General features: G+C 38.3%; 1 protein-coding gene across 1 annotated transcript; it reads left to right on the top strand.

Annotated features, from left to right (window-relative positions):
- Positions 1–10,726: 10,726 nt before the first annotated feature.
- On the top strand, positions 10,727–12,912 carry DEFB134 (defensin beta 134). The gene is made up of 2 exons (XM_077779658.1): positions 10,727–10,784; positions 12,770–12,912. The coding sequence occupies exons 1-2, from the start codon at positions 10,727–10,729 to the stop codon at positions 12,910–12,912; spliced, it is 201 nt and encodes a 66-aa protein (XP_077635784.1).
- The last annotated feature ends 1,363 nt before the right edge of the window (positions 12,913–14,275 follow it).

Below are 14,275 nucleotides of genomic sequence, written 5' to 3'. Positions count from 1 at the left end.
AAAGTCTATCTCCATCTTCTTCAGATTCCGGGAAAAGATACTAAAAATGTTTAAAACTTTATTTTCTGTATAAGAATAATTAACATGATGGATAAATGAAATTCATGATAAATTATATGTTTAAATGATAAGGTGAAAGTAAATAGAATTTTATAAAGGCTTACCCTCTATTTTCATGTGTGTGCTTTTACAGTAATTTCCTTAATTTATATCCACAGCCATGTTGTTGTTTCGCCTATCATACTATATCCCAGCCTCACAACCTACTGTCTGACCCTGAGCAAGTTCTTTACTCTCTCTATATATGTCAGTTTCCTTATCTATAAAATGAGATAACAATGATATCTACATTATGATGTTATGGGGATTATATTAGTATGTGTGAAGATCTTAAGCAACACCTGAACCCAGTATAAGCTCTTTTTGTGTTCACTATAATTTTATGGAGCCAGAGAATGTGATCTGTTCTACAGTTTTTTTGGAAACTATTAAAAAATTCTTGCAGAGGAGGCAAGATGGCAGAGAAGTAGGGAGCTCTGTATATTTCACTCGTCCCCATCTCTCAAATGGAGAAGGCCTGAAGTCATAGGAACCTTTACAGAATCCAGGAGTTTGGGAGGGAAAGGAGACAGAATCCACTGAGAAAACCTTGTAGCATGAGTGCAAACTGGGGAAAACAAAATTGGGGGGGGGACCAGAGACACAGAGGGAGGAGGGATCCCCCTTTGCGAGGAGCCACGGTGACTCTACAGGAAAAAAGAAAGAGTGGCCAAAACTGCTCAAGACACTGTCCCTGTCGCCGGAGAAGAGAAAAACCTCTGCTCGGGACACAGAGGGATCCAATTTCCTGCTGTCCAGCTGACTCTAGGCGGGATACAGTCATCCCAAGCGACTCTGGGAGAAACTGCTCCTCGCTCGCCAGCTCGACCTGGAGGGGACTCGAGCAGCGGCTTCCAGTTTGATCCCCAGGGGGAAGGCAAGAGGCTTGAAACTGCTCTGAGGGACTCACCTGTGAGTTTATATTTCAGGCAATTTCAATGGGGCACGCGGACTGAGATCTGGAAACGAACCTGGCTTGGGATATAGAGCACAGCCCAACTGGGCTATGCCCCTGTTACAGGGAGATCACACCCAAAAGAGCAAGTTGCAATGTTTGGTTCAAGAAGGGACTGGGGCGCTGCCACTTTTCTCCCCACAACCACCAAGGCAGGACTCCCACGGGACACACTGGACCAAACAATGCCCATCCCCGCTAGAGAACTGCCCCTCCCCCCCTTTTTTTTTACCAAAGCCCAGGGCAAGACCAACATGGATGCACTGCCCTGATTAATTCTGGCCACTGGCTTGCTTACACAGCCACATTTAATCCATTCTCTATATGTAAATTCTACACCTCCCACCACTACATTTTTATCTCTTTCTCTCTGGAGTAATCAGACTATATACTTTCTCTGAGTAGCATTATCATCATTTCTTTTGCCTCCTCTCTAACCATATTCCCCTCTTTCTCTCTCTGAATTAAGCCTCTTAGTCTTTCTGCCTGCTCATTTCATTTCCAATTTCACTTCCTCTCCACCCTGTCATTTCTCTCTTTGTATATGCTCTTCCACCATCACTGCACACACCTGGCTATTTATTTGTAGCTGGGAATTCTGGTTCTATGCTTTAGACTGCCCTTTATCTATTGGGTTTTTTCTTTTTCCTTTTCTTTTCTTCTTTTTTATGTATTTTTATTTTTATTATTCGTCTTCCCTCCTTCCTCTTTTCTTTTTTTGTATGTGTTCCTTCCTTTTTTCTTTTTCTTTTTCCTTTTCAGTTTCCGTGTTTGTTGCATTTGGCCGTGCATTTGTGTGCCTTTGTTCCCTGTGTGTTTGTCTGTCTGTTTTCTTTTCCAAGGCTACCTCAAGAAACAAGCCAAAGTACACATGGTGGAGAGTCCCAAATACCACTACAAGTAGGACAATAAAATAACCAAGGTCTCAACAAGAGAGACCAAGAAACACCTTTCAAAGAACACTTTCTGAACTGACAGGCCCTGGACAGTCAAAGAGCCTTCTTTGGCACAGCAGCACCCACAGGTGCAGAGAACATAACAAGCTTTTAAAACTAACAAGAGATAGAAAGCTAACCAAAATGACAAAACGGAAGAACTACCCTCCAAAGAAATTCCAGGAAGAATTGACAACTAAAGAACTGCTCAAAACAAATATAAGCAAAATAACTGAACAAGAATTTAGAACAATAGTCATAAAATTAATCGCTGGACTTGAAAAAGGCATGGAAGACATCAGAGAAACTATTGCTACAAAAACTATGGAGCTTAAAAATAGTTGTGAGGAATTAAAAACTGCTATAAAGCAGATGCAGAATAAAATGGAGGTGTCCAATGCACGGATTGAAGAAGCAGAAAGGAGAATAAGTGATTTAGAAAACACAATTATAGAAAGAGAGGAAGCTGAGAAAAAGAGAGATAAACTGACACAAGAACACGAAAGGAGAATTTGAGAGCTCAGCAATACAATCAAAAGAATAATATCCATATCATAAGAATTCCAAAAGAAGAAGAGAGAAGGAAAGGCACTGAAGGAGTCCTTCAACAAATTATAGCAGAGAACTTCCTCAATCTGGGGAAGGAAACAGACACTGAAATCCAAGAGGCACAGAGAACTCCCTTCAGATGTAACTTTAATCAATCTTCTGCACGGCATATCATAGTGAAACTGGAGAAATATAAGAACGAAGAGAGAATTCTGAAAGAAGCTAGGGAGTAAAGGGCCCTAACATACAAAGGGAAACCTATCAGAGTGGTGACAGACCTATCTACTGAAACTTGGCAAGCCAGAAAGGAATGGCAGGAAATAAATGGGATGAACAGAAAAATTATGCAGCCAAGAATCCTCTATCCAGCAAGCCTGTCATTTAGGATAGTAGGAGAGGTAAAAGTCTTTCCAAAAAAACAAAAATTGAAAAAATTCATCACCACTAAACCAGCCCTATAAGAAATCCTGAGGGGGACTCTCTGAGGGAAATGTTGCAAGGAACGCAAGATGCTAGAGACACCACCACAAGGATGAATCCCACAAAAGACACAATGACTCTAAACCCATATATTTCAATAATAACACTGAATGTAAATGGACTAGATGCTCCAATCAAAAGACATAGGGTAGCAGAATGGATAAAAGAAACAAAATCCATCTATGTGCTGTTTACAAGAAACTCATTTTAGACTGGAGGACACCTTCAGATTGAAAGTAAGGGTATGGAGAAATATCTATCATGCTACTGGAAGTCAAAAGAAAGTTGGAGTAGCTATACTGATATCAGACAACTGGATTTAAAGACAGTAACAAGGGATGAAGAAGGGCATTATATAATAATTACAGGGTCTATCCATCAGGAAGAGCTAACAATTATAAATGTCTATGCACCAAATATGAGAGCACCTAAATATATAAAACAATTAATCACAAACAGAAACACTCTTATGGATAAGAATGTGCTAATAGCAGGGGACTTTAATACTCCATTTACAGCAATGGATAGATCAACTAGACAGAAAATCACTAACGACACAATGGACTTGAATGACACATTGGACCAGATGGATTTCACAGATGTATTTAGAACTCTACATCCTGAAGCCATGGAATTTACTTTCTTTTCAAGTGTGCATAGCACATTCTCCAAGATAGATCACATACTGGGATATAAAGCAGCCCTCAATAAATATAAAAGAATTGAGATCATACCATGCACACGTTCAGATCACAATGCTATGAAACTTGAAATCAATCAAAGGATGAAGTCTGGACAACCTCCAAAAACATGGAGGTTAAACAACACCCTACTAAAGAACAAATGGGCCAATCAGGCAATTAGAGAAGAAATTTAAAAATACATGGAAACAAATGAAAATGAAAATACAATATTCCAAACTCGATGAGATGTGGCAAAGGCAGTCCCAAGAAGAAAGTACATTGCACTCCAGGCCTAATTCAAGAAATTAGAAAAAGTGCAAGTGCAAAATCTAACAGTGCCCCTAAAAGAATGAGAGGGAGAGCCAAAAGAGCACACCAAACCCAGTAGAAAAAGAGAAATAATAAGCATCAGGGCAGAAATAAACAATATAGAAACCAAAGAAACAGTTAAACAGATCAATGAAACCAAGAGCTGGTTTTTTGAAAAAATAAACAAAATAGACAAGCTTCTAGCCAGGCTTCTCTAAAAGAAAAGAGAGAGCACTCAAATAGACAAAATCATGAATGAAAATGGACTTACTACAACCAACCCCTCAGCAATACAAGCAATTATCAGGGAATACTATGAAAAATTATATGCCAACAATTGGACAACTTAGAAGAAATGGACAAATTCCTAAACACACACTCACTACCAAAATTCACACAGGAAGACATAGAAAATTTGAACAGACCCGTAACTACTGAAGAAATCGAATCAGTTATCAAAAATCTCCCAACAAATAAGAGCCCTGGGCCAGATGGCTTCCTTGGGGAATTCTACCAGACATTTAAAACAGAATTAATACCAATTCTTCTCAAGCTATTCCAAAAAATAGAAATTGAAGGAACACTTCCGGACTCATTCTATGAAGCCAGCATCACTTTGATTCCCAAGCCAGCAAAAAAAAAGAGAACTACAGGCCAATATTCTTGATGAAGACAGATGCAAAAATCCTCAACAAGATACTTGCAAATTGAATCCAACAGCACATAAAAAGAATTATCCAACAAGATCAAGTGGGATTCATTCCTGCTTTATAGGGCTGGATCAATATTGGCAAATCAATCAATGTGATNTCTCACCACTGTTGTTTAACATAGTGCTGGAAGTCCTAGCATCAGCAATCAGACAACAAAAGGAAGTAAAAGGCATCATAATTGACAAAGAAAAAGTCAAACTTTCACTTTTTGAAGACGACATGATACTCTACATAGAAAACCCGACAGACTCCACCAGAAGCCTACTAGAACTGATCCAGGAATTCAGCAAAGTTGTAGAACACAAAATCAATGTACAGAAATCGGTTGCATTTTTATACACCAATAATGAAGCAACAGAAATAGAAATCAAGAAACTGATCCCATTCACAATTGCACAAAAAACCATAAAATACCTAGGAATAAACCTAATCAATGATATAAGAGATCTGTATGATGAAAACTATAGAAAACTTATGAAGGAAATTGAAGAAGACACAAAGAAATGGAAAAACATTCCATGCTCTTGGGTCGGAAGAATGNAACAAACTGAGGGCTGATGAAGTGGGGGGAGGGGAGGGGGTGATGGGCATGGAGGAGAGCACTTTTGGGGATGAGCACTGGGTGTTATATGGAAACCAACTTGACAATAAACTATTTTTAAAAAATAAAATAAAAAATTCTTTGTGATCAAAGTTAAAATTAATATTTGTGAAATCCCATGTGTTTTTAAAAACAAGGAATATTTGGGGCGCCTGGGTGGCTTAGTCAGTTAAGCGTCCGACTTTCGCTTAGGTCATGATCTCGCGGTTCGTGGGTTCGAGCCCCGCGTCGGGCTCTGTGCTGACTGCCAGCTCAGAGCCTGGAGCCTGTTTCAGTCTGTGACTCCCTCTCTCTCTGACCCTCCCCTGCTCACACTGTCTCTCTCTCTCTCCTAAAAATAAAAAAAAATTAAAGAAAATAAAAATAAAAATAAAAACAAGGAATATTTTCCATGTATGAGATATACAATCTTATAGAAACATAGTATATTTATTCAGCACTATTCTATTTCAGTAATCTAGGACTGGGACACTGGTACTGAGGACTATGAAGAAAGAAGATATTCAGGATGGATTTCAGAAATATGATTGACAGAATTAATGGCCATATGAGATAGTAGGAAGTATGAAAGATGATACTGTGATATCAAAGCTGACAAAGAAATGGTTAGCAATACAATTCACTAAACTAGAGAGGCCAGAAGAGAAGGTAGGCTGGGAGTGAGAGGTGGGGACAGGGCGCGGGGAGTATCAATAAAAAGATGTTTCAGCATAATGGAGTCATGAAAGGTCTGATATGAGTATCAGACCACTGGGCACATTTTCAAAAGTATAACTTTATTTTTTTAAATTTATTTTTGAAAGAGACAGAGCACGAGAGGCGGAGGGGCAGATAGAGAAGGAGACACAAAACCCAAAGCAGCCTTCAAGCTGTCAGCACAGAGCCTAATGCGGGGCTCGAACCCACAAACCATGAGCTCATGACCTGACCCAAAATCTAACACTTAGTGGACTGAGCCACCCACGGACCCCAACTTTACTAAATGAGCCTAATTCCTCTTCCTCTAGAGTACTCAACACTTGGTTTAGGGAAGAAATAAGCTCTTAACTCATCTACATTTTCCAAAATCTGTCTTAAAATCTGAATCCAAGAATTCTGTCCAGTACCCAAAAGAACAAAGTCTTTTGACATTCAGAAGCATGCTCTTTGTCTCTCTCTCTTCAAGGGGAAAAAGTACACATTATTCAGAGATAATGGTGAATTAAGTGTTTTGGGCTTTTTAAAACGGGGGAAGTAAGCAGATGAACTTTTTAAAGTATTCTTAAAATCAAAATCTAGGAAATTTGTAAGAAATTTCCCAAACAAAATGAATGTGTAAGGTAGCAACTTCTAAAATAGCTTCCAATGATTCCAGCATCTTGGTATCTATGCTTTTATATAACACTCACCTATTGAGTTACTCACCTCTAATGGATAGTATAGAGTTGACTCTTGAACAACATGAATTTGAACTGCATGGCTCCACTTACACACACCTTTTTTTAAAGTTTATTTCTTTTTGAGAGAGAGAGAGCGCAAGCAGGGGAAGGGCAGAGAGAGGTGGACAGAGGATCCAAAGCTGGCTCTGCAGTGACAGCAGCGAGCCCAGTGTGAGGCTCAAACTCACAAACCATGGGATCATGACCTAAGCTAAAGTCAGAGACTCAACTGACTGAGCCACCCAGGCACCCAAAACACAGATTTTTTTCAATAAATATGCTGGAAAACTTTTGGAGATTTGCGACAATTTGAAAAACTCACAAATGAGGGGCGCCTGGGTGGCTTAGTCGGTTAAGCGTCCGACTTTCGCTTAGATTATGATCTCGCGGTTCATAGGTTCGAGCCCCGCGTCAGACTCTGTGCTGACTGTCAGCTCGGGGCTCGAACCTACGAACCGCGAGATCATGACCTAAGCGAAAGTCGGACGCTTAACCGACTAAGCCACCCAGGCGCCCCTCTCCTAGAAATAAATTTTTAAAAAAAGAAAGAAAAAGAAAAAAAAAGAAAAACTCACAAATGAGACATGTAGCAGAGAAATATTTTTAAGAAAAAGATAAAGGTATGTCATGAATGCATGAAACATTCTTTATTGCATGGAATATAGTATTTATATGCAAATACTAATCTATTTTATCACTAAACTATAAAATATGCACAAATATATTTATTTTCATTTAACTATTTTTCCTTCCTTTTTATATTTCTTCCTACTTTTAAAATACAAGTTTTTTCTATTTTAAAATAAAAATAAAGGTGAAACTGATAGACAGACAGACATAAAGAAATAAATCCAGCCAAAGATCATTGTAAAAAAAGTAAAGGATGAGGTGCTCAGTCAGTTGAGCATTCAATTCTTGATTTCAGTTCAGGTCATGATCCCAAGGTAGTGGAATTGATCCCAGCATCAGGCTCTACACTCTCCCCACTTCTCCTTCTGCCCTCCTCCGCTCTCTCTCTCAAAAAAATAAAAAAAAAAATTTAAAAGGAAATTCATCAACCCATCCTTGCAGCTACACCAGTAAGTGAAACAGTTGCACTTTTTACAAAATATCTTTCTATGTCCTCCTGAAAATGTAGCTTTTCTGTGGGTGCAGAATTGCTCTAAGAAAGACATACCTATAGACTCCCATGTGATCAGAGAAAAAAGCAAAATTAACTGAAAGCAAAAGGCAGGTTAAGAATCTAAAGCCAAAAACTTTAATGCCAACAAAGGATAATTTAATAATAGAAAGAGGTATGGCTTTTAAAATCTCAAGATAACAGAAACAGCTTCAGCTAACAAAAAGGCAGCAAACAAGTTCCCAGGTGCCAGTAAGAAAATGTATGTATTCTAACATACAGATTAAAATAAAAAATGGTGAAAAATATAGCTATGATATTTTGTTAATGAATATGCAATATAAAAAGATGTAAATAGGAACACCAACAACATAAACTTTAGGGGTAAAAAAAATAAATGTGTGAACTTTCTTATGCAATCAAAGTTGACATTATCAACTTAAAATAGACTTATAACTAAAACATGTACTATGACACCTTCATTATAATCACAAGGCAAAAATCTATAATAAATACATAGAAAATAAAGAGAAAAAATTTTAAAATACCACTATAAAAAATCAGTTAACAAAGAAATACAGCAAGAGAGGAGGAAAAGAATTTTAAAACTACAAAAAAAATCATGAAACAATTGACAAAATGGTGGTAGTAAGTTCTTACCTCTCAAAAATTAAATTTCCCAATTAAAAGACACAGAATGCTTCAACGGATAAAAAAGTAAAACCCAGCTCAGCTATGTGGGCCTACAAGCTACTCAAGCTTTAAGGACACTCATAGTCTGAAATTGAAGGGAAAAAGACATTCCATGAAAACAGAAAACAGAAGAGAGCAGAGCTAGCTATATTTTTACCAGACAAAATGGACTTTAAGTCAAAAACTATAATAAGAGACAAAGTCATTATATAATGAAAAGAGGGTGAATTCACCCAGAGGATAGAACAACTGTAAATATATATGTGTACAATATTAGAGCACATAAATAAACAATTATTAGCAGATCCGAAGGCAAAAATAAAGAGGAGTACAATAATAGTAGGGGAATTTAATACCCTACTTTCAAAAATGGATAGATCATCCAGACAGAAAACCAATAAGGAAATAATGCACTTGAAGTACACTTTAACCCAAACAGACCTAACAGACATCTACAGAACAGCAGCAGAATAGACATTATTCTCAAAGAAAATTCTCCAGAGTAAATAAGTCAGAAAAACAAAACAAGCCTTCAAATTTAAGAATATTAAAATCATAGAAAGTATGTTTCCCAAATGCGATGTTATGAAACTAGAAATTAGTAACAGGAAGAAGGCTGAAAATTGGCCAGTATGGGGGAAATTAAACAACACCCTTCTGATAAAACTATGGACCAAAGGAAAAAAAGATAAATAAAAAAATATTCTGAAACAAATGAATGAACGTACCACACACCAAAACTAATGCAATGCAACAAAAGCAGTTTCAAGGGGGAAGTTTATAACAGTAAATAAGCACATTACAAAAAAAGATATCTCAAAGAAACAACCTAACACCTCAACTAGAAAAGAAAAACAAACTAAGTCCAAAGATAGCAGGTGGAAGACAATAATGAAGGTTAGATTGGAAATAAAGTAAATAGACACTAAAAAGACAACAGAAAATATCAATAAAACCAAGCAATTTTTTTAAAAACTAAAATTTACAAACATTTGGCTAAACCAAGAAAAATAAAAGATGACTCAGGTTAATAACATTATATAGGAAAGAGTAGACATTAAAACGGATACCACAGAAATGCAAACAAACATAAGAGGCTACTGTAAAGAATTGTATACCAATAAGTTAAATAACTTGGGAAAAATAAATTCCTAGAAACACACAATGTACCAAGACTGAATCATAAAGTAATAGAATGTCTGACAAACCAATAACAAGCAAGGAGATTAAATCAGAAGTCTAAAATCTCCCAATAAATAAAAGCCCAGGACCAGATGGTTCCACTGATAAATTCTACTAAACACTTAAAGAAGAGTTAATACCTTAAATAAAAATAAATAGAGAAGATTTAATACCAAATCTTCTCAAATATTCAAAAAAAACTGAAGAGGATGTAACCCTTTCCACACCATCAGCAGAGAGTGGGGTTCATAACCCATGAACCGTGAGATCATGACCTGAGTCAAAATCAAGATGCAAAGGCTTAAACGACTGAGCCACCCAGGTGCCTCAATAAAGATTTTTTTAAATAGTGATAGTTATAAAAAAATGACCTTGACAGAATATTATGCAGCTTTTTAAAATACCATTTATGAAGAGTTTATAATGAGACAAAAAATACTTACGGTATATATCATGCTACAAAAGCAGCATATCTAAGTATATTGTTTAGAACTATGCAAAACAATATATCAAATAATAAACTAGGCATAAATAAAACTTCCATAAGAAACACACGGGTTGTTTCTGAGAGATGAGGCTCACGTGTTAACATTTCTTCCCTTGTTGTTTTTAGTACTTTATAAAATTTCTCAAATTAGCACTTAATTTTTACTGTAGCATAAAAAAACAAAAACTTTAATTTTATTGACTTGAAAGAGAGAAAGTCTAGTTCTCGGGTCTCCATTAATACTTTTGGGAAACCCAGCTGGGGGAGCAGTGCCTTTGTCAACAGGAGAAGCGGTCAACCGGGAAAGGGCTGTCTGTCTTCCCTCATGTAAGCGTTGCCAAGTCCAGCGCCTTGGGGAAGAGCAGTGGAGCATATCTACCTGGGGCAGGGCCTACTCCAGACCTGGGACGCTCTTCGGACGGTGTGCTCAACCTGCGCTTTCTGCACTCTGACAGCCAGGGTCACACCCTGCCACCGCCGTCCTCAACAGAAGCTCCCGGCCATGAAGCCTCTCATCATTGTCCTTGTCTTGCTCTCCTTTTGGGACCCAGTGCTGGCAGGTAAAAGGGGAATCTTCCTGGGGTGTCATTTGTCTAGAAGGGCAATTCCACTAAGCAAACCTAACCAATGTCCGCCCACCATGGACCCTTTTCTTTTCAAAGCAGGAACAGCATCAACTGGTTTGGTGTCAGCAAGACCTGAGCTTGAATCTCGGCTCTCCAACTTGCTAGCTGTGCAGCTTTAGACAAAAGTCTAAGCTTCTCTGAACCGTAGTTTCTTCATTCACAAAGTGGAAATAATACTAACCTCGGAGTCTTGCAGGGATTAAATGTGATGATGTATAGAACAGGCCTATACATAACAGGTACAGTACCTGACTCCTGAGAGCTACCGTAATATTTTCATTAGTAATACCCCATCTTGTTTTTCCACTAATTTTTTTGTCCCTAATTTAGGACTATGTCTAGGCAAAATAGTCAAAACCAGAAAAACACAATTTGTTAGCTTTCCGGTTTACTGAAATGACTTATAGTTAATTTATGACTTGTAGATTCCTTAGATACATGGAGAAACAGATTTGGAACTACTTGTTCCAAGACAATTGATGAGCTTTATGTGCTGAAAGAAATGTGTGATCAGCGAGACATGGGAGAACTCTGACCGGCCTCATACTTTAGTTTGACCACATTCATTACTGATTTTTAAGTCTCTCTTGAATATTCTCTTCACTCAGTGCTATTGAATCAGTTCAAATCCATATGTTATAGGGTCCCATTTAATTTCTCATCCAAGCTCAAGTAATGTCTAGGCAGGTGAACCATATTTTCTGGTCATGTGACTCAATAGGCTGGATTTAAGAATCCATACAATCCAGGCTGTTGATGGAACCACTTCTACTATGGTTTATAGCGATGGATTCATGGCTTCTAGACAACCAATGAGATAGTCTACAATATTCCCTTTAGTGCCTTACACATTCCCAAAGCTTGTCATTTCCACAGAAATTTCTTGTCTTCTATGCAGACCACTTCAGTTCATCGCCCTGGGCTTCCATCTTGCCAGGTAAGTAACCCTGATCCCTTTTTTGCCTTATAGGACAATCACTTCCAGAGCACGATGACTTGCACTCAAAATTTGGTGATACAGGTTGACTCAAGATTTCTACAGATGACCAAATGTTTGACATTCTTTTTCTTTTAACACCTTCTTACATATGGAAATAAAGGAATATCCGTATTTGGATAATTCTACAGAGTAGCATGTCTATAAAATTGTAAGCTCAGCTCAAAATGCCTTGGACCCCAATAAGATATTCTAAATCTTCAGAATAGATTTTATCCTACTCTGAACTCATCATACCATTCTATGTTGCAAATGATTCTCTCTTCCCCTCTCTCATAGATATTTTGTGTTTCTTCTCTCTTTGTCTAGCCTGAAAATTCCTTGAGTTTAAGGTCTACATTGTACTCAAATCTTATAAAAACTGGTTTGGGAATGAATACATAATTAAATAATGAGTGAATGACTACATACATAGGTAACTTGATTGCTTAAAATAGTTTAGTTTACCAATTTGGGCAAACTTCCAGGTTACAAATTGTCTTAGCTCAGACTACCATAACAAAATACAACTGGTTGTGTGGTTTCAACAAAATTAATTTTCTCACAGTTCTGTAGGCTGGACAGTCCAGATCAACTGCAGGCTAATTCAGTTTTTGACAAGAGCTATCTTCCTGGACTTTAGACAACCAACCTCCCTGTGTATCTAAGAGCCCACCCTTAGAGCTGCAATTCACTTAAATTACCTCCTAGAATCCCTGTCTCCAGATACAGCCACCCTGGGGCTGAGGGTTTCAACATATGAATGGAGGATGAGTGATAAAGTGAACACAATTCAATTCCTCACACTACTTAATCTTTTTTTCAACTACAGAATCAATCATTATAATCAAGTCTCCTTGGAATCCAGTTTGATAGAAATGGAGGTACTAATTCTGTGACTGTTTGGATTAAATAATTATTTTTGCATTCATCTTCTTTCCAGGCTTGAATCCACTATCATCAGAAATACACAGGAAATGCTATGGGAATGGTATCTGTAGACTTGAGTGCTCTACAAGTGAAATGTTAGTTGCCTACTGTATGTTTCAGCTGGAGTGCTGTGTCAAAGGAAACCCTGATCCCTGACACAAGAAGCCAGTGAATGCCAATTAACTTGAAAGTACTTGACATCCTCTCCACCATCTTTCACACAGCCAGGGAATTTAGATTAAACTGTGACACTGTGACGTGCCCACAGTTGTTGATTTTTAGCATTTTTTAAGTAAGCCATCAGAATCTTATGATTTTGGATTTGAAAAGCTGAGCTGCAGCCTTACTCGAGACAGTTAAGCTTCTCACGAACTTGGGATGTATTTTCTCACTTCAAAGTGACATCCATGCTCTTCTCAGTGCCTATTTCTGTCTTTACTCATAGAAAGGATTCTTAATTATTTATAGAGGCTTCGAATTAAGAAACATCCAGTTCCTTCGGCTGCCCATCTTAGAGAAACAGATCTGCCCTGGCCCCTTGATGACTTTGTATGTTTCTCACAAAGACCGCATAGGTGAGGCTTAACTGCAGGCTGGCCCAAGTCTTGACTGAGTCTGACCCTGTGGTTCTTCTTGAAACACAAGGGAAAAGGCCATGTGGTGATAGGCATCCATGAAGCAGATTCTCAGCTACATTGTGATTTCAAGGAGTGAAAACACAGGACTTTCCACCTCAACCTCCTTAGGGCTTAGCTACAGGCTATCAGACCAATTGATTATGGTTTAAAGTTGACTTCTTAGCAGCAGAGTGGCCCAACACCTCTGCTGCCTCTCATCTGGACCCTTTGGTTGGGGGTCAGCCGGGAGCACTAGGAACCAACACCATGCTGATCTTGCTATGCTGTGCATGTGAGTAATAAATTGTCTAGATCCATTTGGACTCACCATTTTCTTTCCCATCCAACCTTGTGTAGGTGTCGCAGGCAAACCTACAAATTCTAGTATGGTGCTGACTATCCCAGTGACCACAGTCGTTTTGCTGCATGTCTACATAACTGCTCAGCACTGTCAGCCCATACACAAATGCGTGAGTGTGCAGTTCTGCCTTTGCTGTTCCAGATAAGGGGCACAGCCACCAAGACGGTAGCTTCTGGTTGTCTTCTTTAACCTCAGTGCCGAACACAACATGGACTCTAGTAATTCTGAAAAGATGGAGGTGTAGCTGCAAATGGTCGACTGCCTTTGCAGCTATTCTCTGCAATTGGAAAGAGAAGAAAGGAGAATAGTAGATGAGAAAGACAAGGGGTTGTGAGGAGTTCTACCCTCCTGGACACTGTTCTGTCTTTGACAAAATCCAGTGTTGGTAACTGTAGGGAGGAAGATACTAAGAACATGGTAGAGTATGTCCTCCTCTGGGAGGCCCAAACTCACCTGCAGAGTCAGTAGGGGAGATGGGCTAAATGGAATAGCATTAGAGATGGCCTGAAATGGCAGTCATGGTTATTAAGTATCCACAGTA

Source organism: Crocuta crocuta, unplaced genomic scaffold, assembly GCF_008692635.1.
Source record: "Crocuta crocuta isolate KB4526 unplaced genomic scaffold, BGI_CrCroc_1.0 scaffold158, whole genome shotgun sequence".
NCBI lineage: Eukaryota > Metazoa > Chordata > Mammalia > Carnivora > Hyaenidae > Crocuta > Crocuta crocuta.
This window is presented reverse-complemented; position numbering and strand designations above follow the sequence as displayed.